The sequence below is a fragment of the Phalacrocorax aristotelis genome, chromosome 4 (genome assembly GCF_949628215.1).
Source record: "Phalacrocorax aristotelis chromosome 4, bGulAri2.1, whole genome shotgun sequence".
In the NCBI taxonomy this organism is placed as follows: domain Eukaryota; kingdom Metazoa; phylum Chordata; class Aves; order Suliformes; family Phalacrocoracidae; genus Phalacrocorax; species Phalacrocorax aristotelis.
In genome coordinates, this window is record NC_134279.1 from 82,902,391 (window position 1) to 82,920,171 (window position 17,781).

A 17,781-nucleotide genomic window follows, 5' to 3' on the forward strand; every position below is an offset into this window, starting at 1 on the left:
GACTGTTTTCTTATTTTTTTAAAGCTCATATTTTGGATATTTCTTTTAAGTAATGACAGTAAGAGATATTGGAATCCTGACCAACATTGGCATCTTCTTTTTAGGTCTGTCTATGATGGAGAAGAACATGGTCGTTTCATGGAGAAACTGGAAGCACGGATCAGAAACCATGATCGTGAGATTGAGAAAATGTGCAACTTCCATTACCAGGGCTTTGTGGACTCCATCACGGAGCTGCTGAAAGTTAGAGGAGAAGCTCAAAAACTGAAGGTAAGAGAAAACCATCTAGAAGTTGTCCTGGGTACCTGGCTCTAGGTGGGCCTGCTTGAGCAGGGGCTTGGACCAGATGACCTTCGGGTGGACCTCCCAACCTCAACTGCTCTGGGATTCTGTGAAAGCACGTGGGTGTCTCTTTTCCTCTATCTAAAAGAATAATTAAAAAAAAAAAAAAAGGCTTTGTTCTCCCTGTAGCAATAGGTTAGTCATTTGAAGTTTGACAATTATTTGGGCAAACTGGAAGTGTGGTACATTAAAAGCATGAGAAGGCTTAAAGCTAAGCCTGTTCTGAATTAGGAAACATGCTTCTCCTGGAATACCTTCTACTAGTTTCATAAGCAAAAATAAGCTCTGCAGTCAAGAATACGTCTGCTATAGCAGCATCTACTCTAGTGCTCCATCTGACGTTGAATTCTCATGACGGGTAGTGTCATGTCTGAGGCAGATCAGCAAAGAGGCCTGATGCAGACCTGACTCTGCCGTCGCGAGGTGTCTGCCCGGTGTTGGCAAGTGAAATGTTAATATTTAAAAAGCAAATGAGCGTCGGAGTGTTGTCAGGTGTTCAGGTGTAAGCAGGAACAGTAGTGAACTAATTTCACTAATTTCACTGAAAGGCTGCGTAAACAAACGCACAGCTTGATTCTTTCTCAGTAGCATCTCCAGGTTCGGCTGGCTTAACTAGGAGGTGAAGTGGTGAGGGCTGGGAACGGCAACAGTGAAACGTAACAGCTTTCCAAGTGTTGTGGATGAGAGAAAGGTGGAATTTTTACCTATTTATTGAAAACCTGTGTTCAGCAGTATGTGGGAAAAGCCATTTGTAGGATCAGAATGTGGATAAGTGGTGGGAAGGAAACCAGGCAGGTGTCTGGGGAGGAAAAGGACCTAGAGGTTGGAGGGGTTCCTATGTGTAGGGGCCAGGTGGGCTTGTAGTTGAAGCTTGGCTGCTCTGCCTTAAAATACACGTATTCCACAATTTGGGGCATATAAAAAAAGCACAGCAATGACTTAATCGGTGTCAGAAGTCAGAGAACCTTCCCCATTTTCCTGCACAAATTAGAGCCGAGGCAGGGGACACTGCTGTGGCAGCCCTTGCTGCAGCAGCAAGGTGTGACCTTGGTTTGAAAACCGAAAGCAACCTCCCAGAACAGTCACTCGGTGAACAGGGCTGCCCTGTGTGGCACCCAGAAAGGCATGGACTGCCTCCGGAGACCAGCACAGCAAGTCTTTCTGGCTGAGCAGAGTCTGACCTGTTGAGAAAGAGCTTTCTGGGAGTGTAGGAGTGTGGGAGATCATTCACTGGGCATTAGGAATGATGAAGTTATAAACAGGGAGGGAAAAAAATCTCAGAAAAGCAAGTTTTCTGGAAACGAAGGAAGAACTCTAACTTCAGTGTGCTGACCGCTGCTTTTCCTACATTTATTTATTCATTTCAAGCTACCTCTGGCATTTCCTAGCAGGCTTCTAGCGTTACACACACAGGTCTCCATCCCCCAAACGGATGCATGCTCGCAGCAACACCTTCATGGGGGGGTGTCCTGGTGCCAGAAGCACCCGTATTATTACAGAGGCATTTTCTGTGGCAAGGATTCATCCAGCAGTTGATTGCAGGATGAGGCCATTGGAAATACCATGAAACAAGTCTATTTTTTTAAAAAAGCTATTGTTTCTAGCCAAGAATTCCACATTGTTTGTTTGCAAAGGCTTGTTGCTGTTTCCCATTCTCAAACAGCTACTTTGTTGGTGGTGCACTGTGAAGTCCATCTCTGTACCCTCAGGATCTCTCTTGATTTCCATTACTATGTGATCTATAAAACGGCACATGGGAAAAATATACACAGAAACTTATTTGAGAAACACTGAGTCCTCTTTGTAAGGGTTTCCCTAGGGAATCATCCGTGGGTCCAGTGGTGAGAGTGTGTTTCGTTCCAGCTATTCAGTCTCTATTTGATCTTGGTCTTTTTCTCAATAGCGCTGGCCTTTGAACATACGTGCAACCAGCAATAAAATAAATGCCCTCCCTGTTGCATCTCTAGCATGTATCTTGACCCGTGTGCTTTTAGCTTTGGGGCATTTTGTATAATATCACGCTTGCAGAAATATCAATGTTTGTTGTTTCAAGAGTGCATACACTAAATATGAGCTGGATGCGTTCTCTTCCCCCGTTCACGTGTATCGCAGCTGCCTTCCTCCCTCTGTACTGTAACGCTGCGTTTCAGGGGGCCCCAAATCAGCTTAAAACGTGGGTCAGGACTGTATCGCTAAACTTGCTGTCCGGCTTTTGTGCCTTGCGAAGGACCAGCTCTGAAGTGGGAACTTTTATCTTCTTGATCAGCAGAGGAGCTCCTCTGCAATGAATTTCTGCACTAGGCGACATCGTGTTGTTTTCAGGAGGTGCTGGGGCACTTGGTTAATGATCGACGTATGGATGAAAAAAGTGAATTGAAAATAGATGGGATACCTTTTCAAAACAACATCTCCTTAATTCGGATGATATTTAAACCAGATTATTTTAAAAATCAAACCTTTTCTTGCATTTGCTTATTCTTTTTTTTAACTATACAGCTTCACTAGGGCAATTCTCTTTACATTTAACTTCTTATGTGGTTTCAAAGGAAAATTTTGTTGCTTTGGGGTTTGTTTTTTTGTGTTATAAATCTTAAACCATCTCATATCTTATACTGCATAAATGTCCTTCCTCAATAGGAAGCGAGTAGCGTGATGTTGACCCATTCTCAAACCTATAAATGCACGGTACTCCTGGATCTTGGAAACCGTGTACCAGTCCGGCCGTTCCATCTCATAAAGGTTCCAGTGGCAACTAAAAGGGCACAGGTAGATTCTACATCAGGATGGTTCACCTTGGAAAACACGACTCGGGGTGTGAAGGGGAAAGGATCACAGAGTCGCAGGGCTGGTGGCAACCTCAAGAAATCACCTAGTCCATCTTTTTTTTTTTTTTTTTAAGCAAGTTGTTCTTTAGCTGTGTCATTCCTGCTGGATTTTTATCTAATCTCTTCCAGTGTTAGCCCTCCCCCAGGTACTGCTGGCCGTCCTTCTCTAGGAAACTCGGGTCACACAGCTGAAGAGTCTTTTTTTGTCTACTGTTTTTTGACCTGTCAGGCACAAAAGAGAGGTTATTCCTTCTTGGTTTTGCAAGTGTCTTCTACAGATAAGAGGTTGTGGGAATGATCTTCTCTGGTCTTGTCCCCTGTAAGAGAGGGGGCCCAAATCCATCCTAAAGGGTCGTGCTTCCGAGGCGTCTCACCGTTTTTACTTTCCTACTCTGAAGTCCTTCCAGTTGACGGGTTTTGAGGGTTTGGTTTTTCTTGGGCTTTTTTTTGGTGACAAACATGGTTTCTAAGCTGGGGCAGCAATCAGTCACCAGTGAAATAGTGTAGAAGGGTTATTTCAGGTGTGTTGTAGGATTTTCTTCATGCGTACTCATACGATACTTGCTTTCTTAGTGACAGCATAGCGCTGGCTGCTCTTCAGTTTGATGTGCTGCGATCACCGCGTTTGTTTTTGAAGAGCTGTTGAGTCATTTGTTGTCCTAGCTCTCTCTGCTCAAGTTTAGTGCTTCACACCTGCTGCTATTGAATGGAGATTAATAAAAAGGCTCTTCTCCGAAAAGACATCTGCGATTCTAATCTTCTCTGCCCCCATGCTTAGCACTACTGTGCGCAGTCGTAAGGTCTATGAAGTTATCAGTGTGTGTGTGGGAGAAAATGAATAGGAAGCAATTTTTATTGCTTAGTGCATTCAGATTAAGGCAGATCTAATCCAACTGAGGCAACTGGCTTGGAGCAAAGGGGAGCCCACCTTCGCCCGTGCGAAACCAAGCGGGGGATCTTGCCGCCCCTGGATGCGGCGATAGAAGTGCAACGGCCGCACAGCAGGTTCCCACGGGGGTTAGGTACACAGAGGGAAGAACGGCTGCAGTGGTGGATACCGAACCCCGTCTTTGGGTGCATCTTCTGGATTGGGAAGTTCATAAACTGCTGACTTGAAGGATCGCTCTGTAGTTAGCCTCCCTTTCTTAGGGAGGGTGGAAATCAGTGGTAGGTGGGTGTTGGACAGAGGGATGGAGTCAGCACAGCTGTGTGGGGTCACAGTGGTGCCCTTCAGGCCCATTCCCAGGATTCCTCTCCAGCGCCCTTTGCTCCCCTCCCTCATCACTCTGACACTCTCTAAATGACAGCAGAGCGACGTTTAAGAGCCCCAGACCGAAGGCTCTGCTCCGTACCACATGTTCCGTATATAGATGAATGAACTAACGACTTGAGCATCCGTAAGCCTCTTGTGTGATCTCAGCGTCTCATTCTTCACACGTGCCCACCTGTTGTCTGTCCCCCCATGCTGTGCGTCTGTCTTAGATTATAAAAACTCCTTGTCTGAAAAGCTTCAACGTGTCTACAGAGAGTCTATATAAATAATCATAGTTTGTTTTTTTTTTTTTCAGTGGATGGATGTAGAGCTCAAGAACAACACAAAACACAACCCCCGCCCCCTGAAAACTCTTAGTGTGCAAGGGCAGGATATAATCTTACTTTTTGCTTTAGCTGGGATTGATACGTAATTTTCACAGAAGACTAGTACAGCCTTGGCATTATTTTAGGAGCAGTTTTAAATTACCCTACATGGATTCCTTTTTCCTGGTGGGATTTTCAGGATATAAGGAAATAAAATAATCTTTGGAAGAGATGCTGTGCTCCTGCTCGTAAAATCTCCATACATCATAAAGGAAATGAGCAGTTTTTGCGCAGGGCAAGCGGCCAGGAGAGCTGAAGCTACTGCAGAAGGGGAAGCAATCTGATGCAGATGCTGCAGAGCAACTGTGTGTGGGGAGATCATGGGATGACTCCTCTTCTTACATCATGGTAAGCTTAAAAACCAGCATGGCCAGCGTTAAAACAAAAGGCAGCCTTCACAGGCTGGATGGCTCTGCTCGGTGAAGCCACACCAACCTCTCCGTGCAAGACCTGTTGAAATTTTGGACTGGTCTGGGAAATCGTCATTGCCCAGTATCTCTTAGTAGCCAGCAGGAAACAAATGGGATCCTGAATCAGTTTTGTATATGTTAATACAACACTCCCCTCCTATCTAAAGTGGTTGCCTTGTGGTGTGCTCAGAAAGGAAAGAGGTGGCTGTTACCTTGGGGGTTGGACCAGATGGCCTTTGAAGGCGCCTTCCAACCCAAACCAGTCTTATGATGTTCTGAATCTGCCTCGAAGCTTGCCCTGCTTTGCTCTGCTCTTGCTGCTGCTCCGTGCACTATCCGTGGTCTGTTGGATAACTGGAAGGCCTCAAATGATGTTCCTTCACTAGGGACATTGATTAAAAACTCAGCTTGTTTCTGCCGTTGTTAAAAAGCATCAGGGAACAAAGATCTTAAGTTGGTTTGTGAGAGCTTTATGCTCCTGAACGTACTTTGAGAGCTCCGTGTCGCATCATGCTGTCGTCCGAGCTCTGTTACTGATTTTGCCTAAGGAATGAGCAGAACTGAAAACACACAGGAACTAGTTCATAAAATTTGATGATGCCGGCTGAACTCCAGCAGCAGCTTCCACTGTACAGTAAGCCCGAGTAAAACTAGAGATGTCTGAGGCATCTGGCGGAGGCGAGCCTGGAAATGGATATTTACAACTTCAGTAGCTGTGAAAAGAGTATTCTATGGAAGAAAAGTAGGTTTATGGCGTGGTAGTCTCCCACTGACGTGAGGCACCTGAGCTCTGAGCAGTCCTCCTCTGCTGGTATTTACCTTCCTAACTGGCTGTGTTTGCTAACGACCTGAAGCTGGGCATGTTTACTTGAAAGTTTGTTTAATTTTTTTCAGCTATCCCAGCTGGTCTGTAGAAGATGGTATCTCTGTTTACAAACCTTCTCCTGTCTGAACTTGCATGAGTATTCAGGAGAGTTCCCAAAGTCATCTTTCTACTTGTTGTCTAAATAATGTGTAAGCTGCTTATTTTCTATCCTGATGACTCTGAAAATTAGCTTTGTTCTCGTGTGTGTCTTTACTGAGTCAAACTGATGCCTGGAGCTGTGAAGGGCTGAACTGCCGTGGTCTTGCGTGTTCAGGGAGCCTGCAAGTTTGCAAAGTGGGAAAATCTTTGACCTGTGAGCCCCAGCTTGATAGGATCATATAGAAAGATGGTTTAGTAAAGAAAAGATGTACCTTTTTTATACCAAGTATATACCAGGTATATAAAAATACCTTTTTGTACAAGCCAGGAGCAGTGATCCTGTGGGAGATGCATCTGAAGATCTAAAAGAAAATATTTGAACTTTATAGGTAAAGCCCACGTTGACGAGTTCTTTTCTTACTGTGATATTAAGGCGTTAAAACCTAATTGCAATCTATTTGGTGCTGGGGAGGGGAAATTTAGTTCCTCTAACACTCGGGTAAAATAGCTTTTGAGATGAGAACCCATGAGAGCATCTGCTACAAAATTTGATCCATTGAGGCCACAGCATTTTGAGGCTGCCGTGCGGCCATATTAACTCCTGTTGCCTTTTAGTTTTCTCTGGTAGCAGGAAAGAAAATCCTTGGTATTTACTGTGTGGCTGTTGGCATCCCGTATGCCAGAACAGCGATGACTCTTAAATCAGCTAATGAACAGTTTTATGCCTCGTAAGAGAAGGTTGTGCGAAAAGCGATGCTGTTTATGTACAACTCCTTTTTTTTTTTGTGGTGAAAAACACCGTCCTGATTTACACGTAGATGAGCTTTGTCTTGTTTCCCCAATATCCCCACAGAATCAAGTGACGGACACCAACCGAAAGCTGCAGAATGAAGGAAAAGAAGTAAGTGATACATTCATTGATTCCATCTTCTTTGTGCTTTTCTATTATCTGGCTGTGTGGCAAATTACACTGAGCATCAGGAACTGCTTGGCGTTCACTGATAACGTACACGGCATCGCTGTTAAAGCGTGCATCGATTCTCTTTCCTGTATTTTGCTTTTCTGCATGAAAGATGAGTTGTGTGAGGCTTGGGAAGTGATTTTTTCTGTTTTACTGCTTGTGGGTTGAAAGCGAGTGGAAGGCAAAGCATGGGAAACAGGAGGGACTTGAAGTGACAATAATCAAGCTGTGGGCTTGCTCCTGCAGCCCTGGGTGGTGTGAACGGGGTCGTTCATAACAGCGCTGCATCCCCAGCAGCGCGGGCAGCAGGGCGAGGGAGGGGGTCCTGCCCCTCTGCCCCGCTCTGTGAGACCCCCCTGCAGCGCCGCCTCCAGCTCGGGGCTCCTCAGCACGGGAAGGGCATGGGGCTGTTGGAGCGGGGCCAGAGGGGGCACAGAAATGCTCTGAGGGCTGGAGCCCCTCTGCTGCGAGGCCGGGCTGGGAGAGCTGGGGTGGTTCAGCCCGGGGAAGAGAAGGCTGCGGGGAGACCTTATTGCGGCCTCCCTGTGCTTAAAGGGGGACTCTAGGAAGGATGGGGGCAGCCTCTGTAGCAAGGTCTGCTGTGAAAGGACAAGGGGTGATGGTTTGAAACTAAAGGAGGGGAGATTTAGACCGGATATAAGAAAGAAATTTTTTACTCTGAGGGTGATAAAACCCTGGCCCAGGTTGCCCCGAGAGGTGGTTGATGCCCCATCCCTGGAAACACCCAAGGCCAGGCTGGACGCGGCTCTGAGCGACCTGGTCTGGGTGAAGGTGTCCCTGCTCAGTGCAGGGGGTTGGACTGGATGGGCTCTAAAGGTCCCTCCCAGCCCAAACCGTGGTATGGTTCTAAGAGTATGAGCTGGAGAGTCTGGCTCCTGCCTCACAGTGCAGTACAGCAGCAATTAGAGATGGGTGGATTTTGAGTTGCATGGGCAGAGGCATCAAGGCACGGAGAAAAGGAAGTGATTGAGCATGTCTTGGACGCGATGTGCCTCTAACCACAGTCATTCTTCTGCCCCTTCATCATAAGGGAGCATGAACAGACTGGGGGGACCTTCAGAGCTGGGTGTTCATGAAGGCACTGATGCTTGAAGTTTTTCAAGTGCCTAAGATAGAGGTGTGTGAGAACTCCCAGGCACGGTCCTTCTACCCTCTTTTTCTTTCCTCCTGATGAACTGCATTGCTCTACCCATATTACATATAAATCTACTCTTTGCAGCTTTTCTATTTTCTTTCTTAACCACCTTCCCAGACACCCAGGCTTCACTTTGCTCAGCGTACATGCAGGCATTACTATTTCAGTCAGCTGCATCGCGTTCGGAAAACAAACAAGAAAATCCCCACGTTGGACTGTGTCAGACCCATTATTCTAATAAAGGTTAAAGATAAAAATGCCCTTTGGGGAGGAGGTGATGCAGCTTCTCTCCTGAATTAAATAAACATTCTTCTGTGTTACCTTGAATGGAGGATTCACCTCCAAGAGTGGAAGAGCCTGGGATTTCAAAAGGACTTTGCAATCTCAGCCTGGTAGCGTGGAGATAAGTTGGTACTCTAGAGGACAAATCCATGACCTGCCCCTTTGAAAGAAAGAAACTAAAGAGCTTTCTTCTGTGTGTGATGGCCAATCCTTGTTTTGCTCTTGTCCAGATGCGCAGGTTTTTCTGTGGGAGACTGAGCATTTAAAAATCCTTGTTTGTGATGGTAAGAATCCCCCTGGGAGCGAGCGGCCACATCCTGTCTCTGAGAAGAACTAGAAAAGAGAAGCTTGGAGAGGGAGTAGGGAAGAGATGAATAAAAGGGGAAGGGGGAATCATTTTTGGAATTCACAGGACGTGCTACAAGGCTGGTATTTTGATGGCTTTGGTTTTTCTGCTTGCTTACTTGCAATGAGGCTAGGGAATGCTTCTGCTACTCGATTGAACGACCCGAAGCTGCCTGTCCTCCCTATTTCAGCAACGCTCTGCAGTGCTGGGTGAGCTCTCCGGTTATCAGAGTCAGCTTCGCTGTCAACCTACTGTTCGGATGGCCGTGACAAGCGCAAAGCAGTTTATATCCTCTCTGCTCTGTGTAGTGCTCTTAGTGAAACTCTGTTTTTTTTTTTTTTTTTTGTTTTTCCTTTCCAAAGTTGATAATAGCCATGGAAGAGCTGAAGCAATGCCGATTACAGCAGAGGAATATTTCCGCGACAGTTGATAAGCTAACGCTGTGTCTTCCTGGTGAGGAATCGGAAACTGCTCTTTATTTGTGTAGCTGTTTATTTTAATTCACGTCTCCCTGTTTTGTGCCTGTGTCTCAATGCTTGTGTGTTTTCCTTCTCTTTCCAGTCCTGGAGATGTACAGCAAACTGCGAGAGCAAATGAAATCTAAAAGGTAAATTTTGTGTAGACCGGTGTTAGTACTGGAAGAGTTGAAAAGCACCCGTTTGGTGCCAGATAAATTGAAGAGGTTCTCAGAACTTAGGACTTCAAAATCAGCCTTGTCCAAGTTACCTTATCTGATTTCTGGCTGGTGTCTCCACGGTCCTGCTCGGCCTCCTGCGGTACAGCCTAGAACTGGGATTGCCGTGGGCTCTAATTTCGTGTTGTGTTAGGCTTTTTAATCAAGGTGTGTGCTCACTTTGGGTGTGTTTTTTTTCATGGAAGCTCACTGTTGTGATGCATGCAATGGGTGCGCAACTCGGTACTTACCCGTTACTAACTGAATTTAACTCTGTGAATGTCATAATACAAAGCCTGATAGGACGCGAGGGAATCCAGTGAACCTGAGTGGAAACCAAACACCTGAGAAACGTTGCGCAGGATGGCAGAAGTGAGTGAGGGGGCGTACAGCTTGTTTTGTGGTAGAAATAATTGTTCAAAAGAGTGAGCTGAGCTATGAGGACTTTGTGGCTCAGAAACCACGAGCTGTAGATCTAGGATTTTTCCCACCCTGCATCTGTTGCGATGCTGAAGGATTAAACCCCGGTCCGGGATATTTGCATGGCTGGGATCCTGAGGGATGGTTTGTTTAAGCAGCATGGGATTTTGGAGGCGCGGTGTAGCCCTGGGGGTGGCAAACTGGGCAAAAAGCAGCTGCTGGAAGGGGGTCAGCTGAAAAGACAGCAGGCTCCAGCTGAATGCCGCGCAGGGAGAGCAGTCAGATCCCATGCCTGGTTTGTGCCTGCCATCCATCGTGGAAACAATACAGAAGAAACCAGATGTTTCAAACAAGGCGATAACTAATTGGATGGGCGTATTTCTACACTTCCCCTCCCGCCTCTGCTGATCTCTTGTGGTCCTCGGTCCCAGGAGCCTTGGGTAGACAGATATACGTTACTCCTGAAAGCTGGGCTGGCTGGAGGAGTTACAGGGAGCTTATTTAGCTGTTCACAAAGCTCGCTCTTTTCCTCAGGGTGGCTTAGTGTAGAATAGGGCAGCGTATAGTTTGTCCAACTGTTTTTAGTCTGTTTATAGGAACAGCGAGGGGCTTATCCGTTGACAGATGTGGGGAGGGGAGCTGGAGCTGATCACAGCGCTGTGAACTTTTGAAGGGAATCCACATGCTGTTCAATTCCCTCACTCTGGATAGTGTTTCCAGGGTCTGCTTCTAAGAACTGCATCTCCCCCTCTCCCCCTTTGGTTTGGTTCATTTTGAAACAAATAGAAGTTGAAAGCCACATTTAAGGAAAATCTGAACCCTTGGCTTCCCCCCCACCCCCCGCCTCCCTTCTTCTTTCTTTGTCTGGATTTGATGGCTTCATTCACCAAATGCAGCACAACATATTAAATATTTTTGTGTCTGCACCCGGTCTCACTTATATATCATCTCGTGATAGTCAGCAAGGGGGTTAGTTACTAGCGTGAGCCTTGGGTTTTGGGACACAGTCTCAGAGGAGTGATAGATTTTGCATCCTGGGTGAATAAACTCAACTCTCCCCAGGGAGACCAGCTGACTTAAGCGCCGTTTGCTGCGCGATGTTTATAAACCGAATGCAGGTGTTTGCCGAATGCAGAATCTGTGGCTGTTAACTGGAGCTGGGGAGCCCATAGTCCAAACCCGGAGGACTGACCGTGCAACCAGCCAAGAGAAGAGATGGAGCAAAACGTTTCATCTGCTGTTGTCCAGAATTTAAGGAAGGGACAGAAAGAGCTTTTCTCCACCAGCTGGGACACATGTGGCTGCTTGTCGGAAAGTGATGAGGAACACTCCCCTGCCTTCGGAGATCCCTCCTTGTTGTGCGGGGCTCCAGAGGGATCTGTCTTTTTTTTACTCCTGGGTCACTTGTCATATCCATGAAATGAGAATGCTTCCTCCCGCTTGTAGCGGAGAAGCCTCTGCAGAGCTGTACCCACATCCAAGCAGGGCCTGGGTATTTCCAGGAAAAACAAACCCCAAAGCCAGCTCTGTCTCTGTTTTATCACAATGCTGCTCCCCGACGCGGCAAGCGCTCTGGTTTCGCCGGAGCAGCGGTCCTGGGGGTACGGAGCTGGGTGAGAACGCAGCCCCTCGGGTGCCTGATAACAGGCGTTAGCTGCGGGATGTAATCTGGGCTGAGGCGGCAGTACTTCAGCCGCGGGCATTGCTGGCCTCCGCACGCCTCACACCAGAACGGGGCTGAGTTCTCCTCTGCCCCATCGTGTTTCAGGCTCTGTGTTCGGCAGGCAGGCGGGGACCCCATCGGTGACCGCGCGCCACCCCCCCCGGCTGCCTTTTCGCTGCTTCTAGTTCAACAAACAATGCCCTAAAATCCAACAAGCCCCCCCAGTGTGTGTTCATTCCTCTGGTTTAATTTCTGGCTTTCTGTGCACTCCTAAGTTTCTCTCCAGAGAGGTTTGCATTTTATTGCAAATAGTTTTTCATACCTTACCCTAGTGTAAACACCGGCCAAGTTACAGGGTTAATCTGTTGGACTTCTGGTGCTGGGAACAGGACCGGCCGCTTCTGGTTGAAATAACTCCCCTGTGGACCTGCCTGGAGTTCAGGCAAGGATTATTTTGCATGGGGATATGAGTGGTTTTTTCAGTGGTGCTAATATGTTTCTTATGACTAAACACTTTTTCTCCCGCAAAAACTCAAGGTGTAAGTGGCAGGTGCTTGTGGCCAGGATTAACCGTGGGTATAGTCAGCTAAAGTTGCCTTAATTCACCCCAGAGGTGACTGTGACCTGGTGTTAGTCTGAAATATGTTTTTATAGACCCTGATGATGCTTCCTAGATGGTTCCCTGATATTTTTTTTTTAACCTTTAACCAGATCTATGGTCAGACCAGGAGGAGGATGGTCTCACGTTTTATATTGCCGTTCAGGAGGGCCCTGAATTCCAGCGAGCAGGCAAATCCTATGGACTCCCACTTCCCAAAGGGAAAAGAGGGAGGGCGTTTGAGAAAAATGATTTGCTTAGAATAGTTTCCCATTTAGCATCTTCTGTCAGGCTATGAGGGTTGCTTTTATGCAGAAAGGTAGGATAAAATTTACAGTACCTTCCCTAAGGCCGTTTGGCCTGACCAAAATATAAAGGCATGCATTGTGCGGAGGGGAGGAAACGTTGGGATTCTTGTATTCTTTAATTTATAAGGTATATTTCTTATAGAGCAGGGAAATAAATTATTTTCAGCATCACAAAGGTCACATAACCCGGTGGTACAAGAGTGGTTGCTGCAGGGGCGGGGGCTTTGTAGAAAATGTATCTGTTGGACCTCGAATCTGGGGTTTTTATCCAGATTTTCACCTCTTTCTAAATAAAAAGTACTTTGAGTAGAAAGTGTTTTTAATGGTGCTTAGCAGCATTTGAGCAGCTGGGGAAAGGTGGGCTCTGACTCCTGGTATGCGCAGGGAGAGAGGTCAGAGAGCTCTCGTGTCCAGGATCTTTACAACAGAATGACAAGTATCCGTGCTAGTGGCAGATATCGGCTGTTGTCATGTGTAAGACACTAATTTATCAGTCTGTGGTATATTATGGTATATCCCCATCTCCGTGCTTCTGTCTATGGCACCTCGCTGTTAGGGGTTGCTGAATCAGGCAGCGTGACAGAGACCAGCCTTGCTGCAGCCTCGCGCCCTGGCTCCCAGCAGGAGTGAAGCCGAGCACTCCCAGCAGGCACGTATACAACACGCACGCTTGTATCGCGCAGACCTACAGGCACGAACACCAGCCACATCATCCTGTCCGTCTGTCTGGTTGGGATGAAGGTGGTGCACACGCACGTGCACCCGGAACAGAGTCCTTCACCCAGGAAAAGACTTGGAGATGCAATCCTCAAATGCCGTTTTGCATAATGTGCCCCATACCTGACCCAGCCCCGGTGGCGTATGAGGTGCTCCAGAGCCCCGCTCACCTTGGTGGGTGTCGCCTCCGTCCACGGGGCTGATGGCTTGGCTGGGGAGGCCGGTGCAGGGTCTTTCTGGGGTTGCCCCATGAGCCGTCGTGCCTCTGCCCTCCTCTGTGCACGTGGAGCTGAGCTTTTGGAGCACAAGTGTGCTGGGGGGTGGCTGAGGGAGCTGGGCGGGTTTAGCCTGGAGAAGAGGGGGCTGAGGGGAGCCCTTCTCGCTCTCTGCAGCTGCCCGAGAGGGGCTGGAGTGAGGGGGGGGTCGGTCTCTGCTCCCAAGTCACCAGTGACAGGACGAGAGGGAACGGCCTCAGGCTGCGTCAGGGGAGGTTTAGGTTGGAGATGAGGGAAAATGCCTTCCCTGCCAGAGCGGTCAGGCCCTGGCACAGGCTGCCCAGAGAGGTGGGGGAGTCACCGTCCCTGGGGGGGTTCAAACACCGTGCACACGTGGCACTTGGGGCCATGGTTTAGGAGGCCTGGGGGTGTTGGGTTGGTGGTTGGACTTGATGACCCTAGAGGTCTTTTCCAACCTTAATGATTCTATGATTTGTCTTGCATAACCTAATAATACTATGTGTGGTTGCCAGCTTTTCCTTCACTCTGTGATCTGGTGCCCCGTATGGCTTTGCCATGGGTGAAAGCTGCTGCTGGGCTTGGCTGATGCTGGTCACTTGAGACCCGGCTTGTCCTTGCCTGCATGTCGGAGCTCTGCATAAGGAGCTGCTGCTCCCCGTTGTGTATCTCTGCTGCTCTCTTTCAAAAGGAAAATGATGCTTTTATGGTGACCTGGATGCAAAAGTCTATGTTCCTTTGAACAGAGCTGAGGTTCTCCAATACATTAAATTTTTTACAGTTAATGCACGTTTCAGAGGGGAAGAGGGATGGAAACAGCTGCTCTTTCCACATCTGCCTTGTTGCTTTTCCTAGGCACTACCCTGCGCTCAAGACCCTGGAGCACCTTGAGCACACGTACCTGCCCCAAGTGAGCCACTACCGCTTCTGCAAGATCATGGTGGATAATATTCCAAAGCTGCGTGAAGAGATCAAAGAAGTTTCCATGTCAGACCTGAAGGATTTCCTGGAAAGTATCCGTAAGCACTCTGACAAGATTGGAGAGACGGCAATGAAACAGGTAGGGCCTGCTCTGTGGGCACACGCGGTGGAGGCTTTTTTTGGAAGAGGAGGGTGCTTCATAGTCATGTTAAAGTTCTACTTTTCGAATCCCAAGGCAGTAAACTCGGGTTTTAAATATTGAAGTAATTATGTCACGAGGTGAAGCGACGATTCTTCATTCTGTGGTTGCTACTAGAGGTTACCTTCTGATTTTCGCACTGTTGGAAAGTGATGGACCGTTTCTGTTGCCACCTCCTGCCTGTACTTCGCCACAGGGTCTTGCTGGCCCGGAGCCCGGTGGGTGCCGTCGGGGTGCGTAACGCGTATTTTCTGCTTAGCAGGGCAGGGGCTGCCGTGCCTGGTGGCACCTAGAGGACCTGGAGGCACCAGCGTTGATTTCTCAGGTTCAGGGTAAAGCAATAGAAGTTCACGCACTGACTGCAACTTAGGGGTTTTTTTTTTTTTGCCTCTTAAACTGGTTTTTCAAATACTGGGTGAACTTTCATTGTGGCTTGCTGGCGTTTGCCTGGCAGTTGATGTCTGTAAAAGATGAACCTGAGTAATTGAACATCCCACATGTGTATTAGAATGGAATTGCCTTTTCCCGCTCTTCTGTAACGTTCTGGTTTTGAATTTCAATGCGGTTTTTCTTATCGCAGCTGGGGAGCGTTGCTTACAGTGGCTCTTAAAAAAGAACTTTGCTACTTTGATGAAATTCAAATCCACTAGTAATGAAATGTTACCTCTCATGGGCAGTAAACTGCTTCCTCTGATAGCGATGGATGGGTTGGACTGGTTGATTTATGGGAAGGACTCCTGCTATAATTTTTCACAAGATGATAAAATTGTGCTGTTATATTTATGGGTAGGGGTACAGGCAAGTTTGATTTTCTCTCTTATATATGCCATGCTTTTTGTAAAATGGTCTAGCTTGAGGGTTTTTATTAATTGATTTAAATTACAGTGTATCCACTACCTTACAGTTTTCTCAACCGCTTCCTAATATTTCGGGAATACAAATCAAGCCTTAGATTGTGTAATCGAGCTATGGAGAGATGCCACGCTGCATCCCAGAGTTCAGCAAACGTTATTGTTAGTTGTGGCATTGAATCAGCCTTGTCTTCCCGAATCTGCGGCAAAACTTTTACGGCAGACAAACTTTTTAAAAGATTCTTCCTTTGTTCCTGTGGCTGGAAAGGAGTAGGAGTTTCGTTTGTCTCTTTGGTGCCCCATTAATGCAGCGAATATGCTACTTTAGATAAATAACTTCTTTATATCCTATTAAGGATATGTACCAATTACAGAGACATAAGGGGATGCAGATGTTGCGTTCTCTTCTTCTGGTTTCCAGTTGTGTTGCCGTGATGCTGGGAGGGTGTTTAAACCTCCTGGCACCACGGCCGATTGCTTTGGTGGGTGGGGAGAGACGTGCGCGTCCAGCCGTGTGTCCTGGGCTGCTCAGGCAGGCCGGTTTTGAGAAATCCCCCGTAATTTTAAATAGCTTCCTTTGCTACGTTTTGACTAGAGGTATTTTTGTAGCTTTTTGCTTTCCCTCCCTTTCAAATCTATCGCGCGCTTTTCCCTGTTCTTCGCACCCCTCCCTCCTGTCCCTTCTGCCCTGGGGGAGCTCACACCCTGCCTGGAGCTCGCTTAAATCTCCGTCTCTTGCTCTAAAGAAATCTGTTTAGAGCAAAGCTAAAAAAGTAGCAGTAGCCCGTACCGACATCTCTCTCTCTCTGCTCTGGGTGTTCTCCTGGTGTTTTGCTCGCCGCTTCTGACCCTTTCTCCTCCTTGCAGTATTTGCCACCTGCATCATCAGGAGAAGCTCGGGGGGGTCGGTGGGGACTGGCAGCTCCTGCCCTACCCCGGTATGGGAACTGGGGCCCAGGGAGGGAAACCAGCAGGGGCCACACTTGAAATCAGGGTTGGGGAGAAGCTGGTTCTTCATCCTGTGGGTAATAGACCTGTGGAGCTCCTCGTGCACAATTTTCCATGCCTTGAAGGACAAACGGGCCAAGTGCTTTTATCAGGTTCCCCGTGGGTTGCGTTTTTGGGCTCAGGAAGTGCCTGGTCTGACAACAGTGAGAACTGGGAGAAGACCTGGGGGGGAAGAACTGTATTTACTCACCCTGTTCCCATCCTCCTTTGGTGGAGGTTGGTGTTTGATTTTGCGATACTGGCCTATCCAAGCCCCTGCTGCGAGCCAGCAAGCAGCCGTGCATCTGAGCGAAACCTCCAGAGTGCTTTCTTTCCTCCCCTCACAACTCTCACTTCTCTTTCCTCTCTGTTCCTTAGACTCCTTCTCTACTCTTCACCTTTCATCCCTTGGTGTTTGTTTCAGCTGCTGATGTTTTGAGCTTCTCTGAAGTTCGTTATTTGTTCTTCGGCTCCAGACAACCTCTCACCCAGCCCTACGGTCCCTGTTGGACCTGAGCCAAGCACTCTGCTCCTCCTTTCAATATTTTTCTACCTTCCACAGTTGCAGTTGTTCTTCATCGTTCACCACCTTCTCCTCAGTTCCAGCTGTTTTGGACCTTTTTTGAACTTGAGGTCTTGGTTATGGTAGGTTTTTCTTTTGCCTGTTGATGCTGCTGGCGTCTCTCTTACGGGTGCATCAGAGCTTCAGCATTTCAATGTATCCACCAGAAAAGTAAGTGGAAAAGATGTTTTTAATTTTTTTCCTTCCACATAGATGCTAACTGTGCTGTTAAACGGGAGCGTCAAGGCACGACGCACCACGGGGCTAACGTTTAGATGTTTTCAGTTTGCCGGGGGATGACACAGTGACTCATATGTCTTCAGGCCCCCCCCAAATCCCAGTTTTATGCTGGTTTCTGAGATGAAGGGGCAGAATCTAGAAGAGGCTTCCTTCCCCCCTTGTGGGTACACCGTTACCTCCAAGGCCGAACCTGATGGCTTTCCGGCAGGGAAGGCGTACCGTTCCTGCACGGTGGCTTGGGGAGGAGGGTCAACTTGCCACACCCAGCTGCAAAAGCCAAGTTGGACACGATGCTGGAATTTGAGCAACGTGTTTATTCCTGCAAAAAGTATCATGGGCTCTTCCACCAAGAAGCAGCGATGGGGGGCCAAAGGTTTCAGAGCCTCCCGTCGCATGGGGTCACTTCACATAATTTTTTCCAAAAGCAAAGGGTTCCCACCGCCAGAATTACTAGTATCGCTTCTTGCGTCGCTGGGTCTTTTTCC

The 17,781-nt window shown here is 47.7% G+C and overlaps 1 protein-coding gene across 7 annotated transcripts in view; it reads left to right on the forward strand.

Moving 5' to 3' along the window:
- The window catches only part of EXOC6B (exocyst complex component 6B), a 306,224-nt gene that overhangs the window by 52,520 nt on the left and 235,923 nt on the right, over positions 1-17,781 (forward strand). For all 7 annotated transcript variants that reach the window (XM_075092267.1, XM_075092268.1, XM_075092270.1 and 4 more), the window contains exons 2-6: positions 105-270; positions 7,033-7,080; positions 9,287-9,377; positions 9,486-9,531; positions 14,392-14,596. In XM_075092267.1, coding sequence (XP_074948368.1) covers positions 105-270; positions 7,033-7,080; positions 9,287-9,377; positions 9,486-9,531; positions 14,392-14,596 — 556 coding nt within the window. The remainder of the gene's footprint in view (positions 1-104; positions 271-7,032; positions 7,081-9,286; positions 9,378-9,485; positions 9,532-14,391; positions 14,597-17,781) is intronic.